Source organism: Oncorhynchus clarkii, chromosome 21, assembly GCF_045791955.1.
Source record: "Oncorhynchus clarkii lewisi isolate Uvic-CL-2024 chromosome 21, UVic_Ocla_1.0, whole genome shotgun sequence".
Lineage (NCBI taxonomy): Eukaryota > Metazoa > Chordata > Actinopteri > Salmoniformes > Salmonidae > Oncorhynchus > Oncorhynchus clarkii.
In genome coordinates this window covers 3,505,672-3,513,171 of record NC_092167.1, presented here as the reverse complement: position 1 = coordinate 3,513,171, position 7,500 = coordinate 3,505,672, and the positions used below count along the sequence as shown (strand labels likewise).

The 7,500-nt window shown below is 49.7% G+C and overlaps 1 protein-coding gene across 1 annotated transcript in view; it reads left to right on the top strand.

The window, feature by feature from the left end:
• The window catches only part of LOC139379638 (ELKS/Rab6-interacting/CAST family member 1-like), a 319,125-nt gene that overhangs the window by 101,688 nt on the left and 209,937 nt on the right, over nt 1-7,500 (top strand). Inside the window, exons 7-9 of the mRNA XM_071122447.1 lie at nt 3,404-3,481; nt 4,549-4,704; nt 6,275-6,367. Coding sequence (XP_070978548.1) covers nt 3,404-3,481; nt 4,549-4,704; nt 6,275-6,367 — 327 coding nt within the window. The remainder of the gene's footprint in view (nt 1-3,403; nt 3,482-4,548; nt 4,705-6,274; nt 6,368-7,500) is intronic.

Genomic DNA, 7,500 nt, shown 5'->3' with positions numbered 1-7,500 from the left:
GAGAGAGAGAGAGGGAGGGAGGGAAGGTGTCAGGGAGAGAGAGAGAGAGGGAGGGAAGGTGTCAGGGAGAGAGAGAGAGAGAGGGAGGGAAGGTGTCAGGGAGAGAGAGAGAGAGAGGGAGGGAAGGTGTCAGGGAGAGAGGGAGGGAGGGAAGGTGTCAGGGAGAGAGAGAGCGAGAGGGAGGGAAGGTGTCAGGGAGAGAGAGAGAGAGAGAGAAAGGGAGGGAAGGTGTCAGGGAGAGAGAGAGAGAGAGAGGGAGGGAAGGTGTCAGGGAGAGAGAGAGAGAGAGAGAGAGGGAGGGAAGATGTCAGGGAGAGAGAGAGAGAGAGAGGAGGGAAGGTGTCAGGGAGCGAGAGAGAGAGAGAGGGAGGGAAGGTGTCAGGGAGAGAGAGAGAGAGAGGGAGGGAAGGTGTCAGGGAGAGAGAGAGAGAGAGAGAAAGGGAGGGAAGGTGTCAGGGAGAGAGAGAGAGAGAGGGAGGGAAGGTGTCAGGGAGAGAGAGAGAGAGAGAGGGAGGGAAGATGTCAGGGAGAGAGAGAGAGAGAGAGAGGGAGGGAAGGTGTCAGGGAGAGAGAGAGAGAGAGAGGGAGGGAAGGTGTCAGGGAGAGAGAGAGAGAGAGGGAGGGAAGATGTCAGGGAGAGAGAGAGAGAGAGAGAGGGAGGGAAGATGTCAGGGAGAGAGAGAGAGAGAGAGAGGGAGGGAAGGTGTCAGGGAGAGAGAGAGGGAGGGAAGGTGTCAGGGAGAGACAGAGAGAGAGGGAGGGAAGATGTCAGGGAGAGAGAGAGAGAGAGAGAGGGAGGGAAGGTGTCAGGGAGAGAGAGAGAGGGAGGGAAGGTGTCAGGGAGAGAGAGAGGGGGAGGGAAGATGTCAGGGAGAGAGAGAGAGAGAGAGAGGGAGGGAAGGTGTCAGGGAGAGAGAGAGAGAGAGGGAGGGAAGGTGTCAGGGAGAGAGAGAGAGAGAGAGAGGGGAGGGAAGGTGTCAGGGAGAGAGAGAGAGAGAGAGAGGGAGGGAAGGTGTCAGGGAGAGAGAGAGAGAGAGAGAGGGAGGGAAGGTGTCAGGGAGAGAGAGAGAGAGAGAGAGAGGGGAGGGAAGGTGTCAGGGAGAGAGAGAGAGGGAGGGAAGGTGTCAGGGAGAGAGAGAGAGAGAGGGAGGGAAGGTGTCAGGGAGAGAGAGAGAGAGAGAGAGAGGGAGGGAAGGTGTCAGGGAGAGAGGGAGAGAGAGAGAGAGGGAGGGAAGGTGTCAGGGAGAGAGAGAGAGGGAGGGAAGGTGTCAGGGAGAGAGAGAGAGAGAGGGAGGGAAGGTGTCAGGGAGAGAGAGAGAGAGAGGGAGGGAAGGTGTCAGGGAGAGAGAGAGAGAGAGGGGAGGTGTCAGGGAGAGAGAGAGAGAGAGGGGAGGTGTCAGGGAGATAGTTTTTATATTATTTAGAGAACAGCAGTAGCTGCTCCTTGTCTTTTCTTAGCAGAAGAGTTGTAAGCAGTAAACTCATAAAGATCTCTCTGACCTCCCTGTACCCTTTAACACTCTCCTGTGACATGCAAGTGCACCCTGTGGGTGTGTACATTGCCAATTGCTGAGAAATTAGGCGCAATGTCTGTCTGTCTGTCTCCTCTCAATTCCAATTCAATTTAAGGGTTTTATTGGCATGGGAAACATATGTTAACATTACCAAAGCAAGTGAGGTAGATAATATATAAAGTGAAATAAACAATAAAATATGACCAGTAAATGTTACACTCACAGAAGTTACAAAAGAATAAAGACATTTGAAATGTCATATTATGTCTATATATATACGGGCTCTACTGGACTTTCCTGTGGAACTGAACGGGCTGCAGTGGTTCAGACACACAGCGTTGGATGGAGAGAATAAACATGTCCACATGATTTGACAAGGATACATCCACATGTCACACAGAGTCTATTTTCTGTTTATGTGAGGAAGAGAATCTATGGGAGTCTGTGTGTGTGTCCATGCATTTACAGTCATCGTGTGTGTGTGTGTGTGTGTGTGTGTGTGTGTGTGCACTGTACAGTCCATTTCCACCACCGCCCCCAGCACCAGAAGCTCTCTCTCCTTTGTTAGTCCTGTCTTCTCCACTAGAAAGGCTGCCCTAGTTCTCTATGTGGAATCCTCAACTCCCATTAGTTCTCTCTGTGGGACCCTCAGGACAACTCCCATTAGTTCTCTCTGTAGGACCCTCAGGACAACTCCCATTAGTTCTCTCTGTAGGACCCTCAGTACAACTCCCATTAGTTCTCTCTGTGGGACCCTCAGTACAACCCCCAGTAGTTCTCTTTGTAGGACCCTCAGTACAACTCCCATTAGTTCTCTTTGTAGGACCCTCAGTACAACTCCCATTAGTTCTCTATGTAGGACCCTCAGTACAACTCCCATTAGTTCTCTCTGTAGGACCCTCAGTACAACTCCCATTAGTTCTCTCTGTGGGACCCTCAGTACAACTCCCATTACTCTCAACTCCCAACTCTCTCTCTCTCGCTCTGTCTCTCTCTCTCTCTCTCTTTCTCTCTCTGTCTTTCTCTCTCTCTCTCTCTCTCTCTCTCTCTCTCTCTGTCTCTCTCTCTCTCTCTTTCTCTCTCTGTCTCTCTCTGTCTTTCTCTCTCTGTCTCTCTCTCTCTCTCTCTCTCTCTGTCTCTCTCTCTCTCTCTCTCTCTCACACCATGCTGTTGTGTTCTCTCCTGGTCATGATGACAGTCACCATGCTGTTGGGTTCTCTCCTGGTCATGATGACAGTCACCATGCTGTTGGGTTCTCTCCTGGTCATGATGACAGTCACTATGCTGTTGGGTTCTCTCCTGGTCATGATGACAGTCACCATGCTGTATGTTCTCTCCTGGTCATGATGACAGTCACCATGCTGTTGTGTTCTCTCCTGGTCATGATGACAGTCACCATGCTGTTGGGTTCTCTCCTGGTCATGATGACAGTCACCATGCTGTTGTGTTCTCTCCTGGTCATGATGACAGTCACCATGCTGTTGGGTTCTCTCCTGGTCATGATGACAGTCACTATGCTGTTGGGTTCTCTCCTGGTCATGATGACAGTCACTATGCTGTTGGGTTCTCTCCTGGTCATGATGACAGTCACTTTGCTGTTGGGTTCTCTCCTGGTCATGATGACAGTCACCATGCTGTTGTGTTCTCTCCTGGTCATGATGACAGTCACTATGCTGTTGTGTTCTCTCCTGGTCATGATGACAGTCACCATGCTGTTGTGTTCTCTCCTGGTCATGATGACAGTCACTATGCTGTTGGGTTCTCTCCTGGTCATGATGACAGTCACCATGCTGTTGGGTTCTCTCCTGGTCATGATGACAGTCACTATGCTGTTGTGTTCTGTCCTGGGCGTGCTAACCACCACCATGCTGTACCCTGTCTCTCCTCAGGAGCTGCACCGACGGAGCTATGAAGGAGCCCCTGAATCAGCCAAGACCAAGGCCCTGCAGACCGTCATCGAGATGAAGGTGAGAGAGAGAGAGAGAGAGAGAGAGAGAGGGAGAGAGGGGGAGAGAGAGAGGGGGAGAGAGAGGGAGAGAGAGAGGGGAGAGAGGGGGAGGTGAGAGAGAAAGAGAGGTTGGTTGGTTAGAGAGAGAGAGAGAGAGAGAGAGAGGAGTGAGAGAGCGAGAGAGGGAAGAGAGAGAGAGAGGGGGAGAGAGAGGGAGAGAGAGAGGGGAGAGAGGGGGAGGTGAGAGAGAGAGAGAGAGGTTGGTTAGAGAGAGAGAGAGAGAGAGAGGTTGGTTGGTTAGAGAGAGAGAGAGAGAGAGAGAGAGGAGTGAGAGAGAGAGAGAGAGGGAAGAGAGAGAGAGAGAGGGAGAGAGAGAGAGAGAGAGAGAGGTTGGTTAGAGAGAGTGTGTATGCTCATGTTTCACTTAGAATGCCAAAGTGAGACCGTCATCAAGATGAAGGTGTGTGTGTTGTGAGAGATTGACTTCCTGTACAATGTGGTGAGAGATTGACTTCCTGTACAATGTGGTGAGAGATTGACTTCCTGTACAATGTGGTGAGAGATTGACTTCCTGTACAATGTGGTGAGAGATTGACTTCCTGTACAATGTGGTGAGAGATTGACTTCCTGTACAATGTGGTGAGGGATTGACTTCCTACACAATGTGGTGAGAGATTGACTTCCTGTACAATGTGGTGAGAGATTGACTTCCTGTACAATGTGGTGAGAGATTGACTTCCTGTACAATGTGAGAAACTGTAATATTACAACGTGAGTCATATGAGTCACCCTTTACAGTGAAACTCTAACTTAGGAGCCTTTTCCCAACTATTCAGAGTTAAAAAGTGTGAAAAATGTGCAAAAAATAGGAAATAGTAGGAAATAGTAACACAATAAAATAACTATAATGGTGTTCCTGGACCTCGAGGAAGTGTGTGTGCGTGTGTGTGTGTGTGTGTGTGTGTGTGTGTGTGTGTGTGTGTGTGTGTGTGTGTGTGTGTGTGTGTGTGTGTGTGTGTGTGTGTGTGTGTGTGTGTGTGTGTGTGTGTGTGTGTGTGCCTAACTGTGTGTGTTCTCTTGTGGTAGGACTCTAAGGTCCAGTCTCTGGAGAGAGGTCTGAGGGACCTGGAGGAAGAGATTGAGATGTTAAAGTCTAACGGGGCTCTGAGCACTGAGGAGAGAGAGGAGGAGATGAAACAAATGGAGGTGTACAGATCCCACTCCAAGTTCATGAAGAACAAGGTAACAACACAACTACAGCTGACTCAGTACAGAACTCTGTCTAAAGAGCATGTTGATTATCATTCAGCTTCTGTGACAGATGCATCTGGTCTTCAGTTCTCTGTGTTTTCTAGTGGAACCAGCATCCTGCCCTGTACACTAGAGACAACCATGTGTTCATCTGGTCTTCAGTTCTCTGTGTTTTCTAGTGGAACCAGCATCCTGCCCTGTACACTAGAGACAAGCATGTGTTCATCTGATCTTCAGTTCTCTGTGTTTTCTAGTGGAACCAGCATCCTGCCCTGTACACTAGAGACAACCATGTGCTCATCTGGTCTTCAGTTCTCTGTGTTTTCTAGTGGAACCAGCATCCTGCCCTGTACACTAGAGACAAGCATGTGTTCATCTGGTCTTCAGTTCTCTGTGTTTTCTAGTGGAACCAGCATCCTGCCCTGTACACTATAGACAACCATGTGTTCATCTGGTCTTCAGTTCTCTGTGTTTTCTAGTGGAACCAGCATCCTGCCCTGTACACTAGAGACAACCATGTGTCCATCTGGTCTTCAGTTCTCTGTGTTTTCTAGTGGAACCAGCATCCTGCCCTGTACACTAGAGACAACCATGTGTTCATCTGGTCTTCAGTTCTCTGTGTTTTCTAGTGGAACCAGCATCCTGCCCTGTACACTAGAGATAACCATGTGTCCATCTGGTCTTCAATTCTCTGTGTTTTCTAGTGGAACCAGCATCCTGCCCTGTACACTAGAGACAACCATGTGTCCATCTGGTCTTCAGTTCTCTGTGTTTTCTAGTGGAACCAGCATCCTGTCCTGTACACTAGAGACAAGCATGTGTTCATCTGGTCTTCAGTTCTCTGTGTTTTCTAGTGGAACCAGCATCTTGCCCTGTACACTAGAGACAACCATGTGCTCATCTGGTCTTCAGTTCTCTGTGTTTTCTAGTGGAACCAGCATCCTGCCCTGTACACTAGAGACAACCATGTGTCCATCTGGTCTTCAGTTCTCTGTGTTTTCTAGTGGAACCAGCATCCTGCCCTGTACACTAGAGACAACCATGTGTCCATCTGGTCTTCAGTTCTCTGTGTTTTCTAGTGGAACCAGCATCCTGCCCTGTACACTAGAGACAACCATGTGCTCATCTGGTCTTCAGTTCTCTGTGTTTCCTAGTGGAACCAGCATCCTGCCCTGTACACTAGAGACAACCATGTGTCCATCTGGTCTTCAGTTCTCTGTGTTTTCTAGTGGAACCAGCATCCTGCCCTGTACACTAGAGACAACCATGTGTCCATCTGGTCTTCAGTTCTCTGTGTTTTCTAGTGGAACCAGCATCCTGCCCTGTACACTAGAGACAACCATGTGTTCATCGACTATTGTGTTCTTGTTACCAATGATTGACTGCTTGTGGAAACTTTTCCAAGGTTCTATAGAAAAGACCATCTTGTATGCAAGGTGGTTGTTGATTGGCTGTCCAAAAGCTGGTTACTGATTGGCCCTGTGTTGCCTACATCATGGCTCCTGATTGGTGGTGGTGCTTATCGTCCTGGTAACAGCCAGGTAACTGACTCTCCTGACAGGTAGAGCAGCTGAAGGAGGAGCTGTCTCAGAGAGAGGTCCAGGGGGAGGAGCTTAAGCAGAAGGCTGCCGACCTGCAGCAGGAAGTGTCTGCCGTAAGGAAGGACTTCACCACACAGCGCTCGCTCTCTCTCTTTAACCTGTCAACTCTGACCTTTTAACCTCGTAGAACCTTTCTGACCTCCACAACACAGCAGCTTTGCCTTACTGACCCTCGCTAAAGAGAATACCCATGTGACCGCTGTGAGAGGAAACCCCAGTATGAGGCTAGAGGAACTCAGATAAGTGGTGTGAGAGGAACCCCAGTATGAGGCTAGAGGAACTCAGATAAGTGGTGTGAGAGGAACCCCAGTATGAGGCTAGAGGAACTCAGATAAGTGGTGTGAGAGGAACCCCAGTATGAGGCTAGAGGAACTCAGATAAGTGGTGTGAGAGGAACCCCAGTATGAGGCTAGAGGAACTCAGATAAGTGGTGTGAGAGGAACCCCAGTATGAGGCTAGAGGAACTCAGATAAGTGGTGTGAGAGGAACCCCAGTATGAGGCTAGAGGAACCCCAGTATGAGGCTAGAGGAACCCCAGTATGAGGCTAGAGGAACTCAGATAAGTGGTGTGAGAGGAACCCCAGTATGAGGCAAGAGGAACTCAGATAAGTGGTGTGAGAGGAACCCCAGTATGAGGCTAGAGGAACTCAGATAAGTGGTGTGAGAGGAACCCCAGTATGAGGCTAGAGGAACTCAGATAAGTGGTGTGAGAGGAACCCCAGTATGAGGCTAGAGGAACTCAGATAAGTGGTGTGAGAGGAACCCCAGTATGAGGCTAGAGGAACTCAGATAAGTGGTGTGAGAGGAACCCCAGTATGAGGCTAGAGGAACTCAGATAAGTGGTGTGAGAGGAACCCCAGTATGAGGCTAGAGGAACCCCAGTATGAGGCTAGAGGAACCCCAGTATGAGGCTAGAGGAACTCAGATAAGTGGTGTGAGAGGAACCCCAGTATGAGGCTAGAGGAACTCAGATAAGTGGTGTGAGAGGAACCCCAGTATGAGGCTAGAGGAACCCCAGTATGAGGCTAGAGGAACTCAGATAAGTGGTGTGAGAGGAACCCCAGTATGAGGCTAGAGGAACCCCAGTATGAGGCAAGAGGAACTCAGATAAATGGTGTGAGAGGAACCCCAGTATGAGGCTAGAGGAACTCAGATAAGTGGTGTGAGAGAAACCCCAGTATGAGGC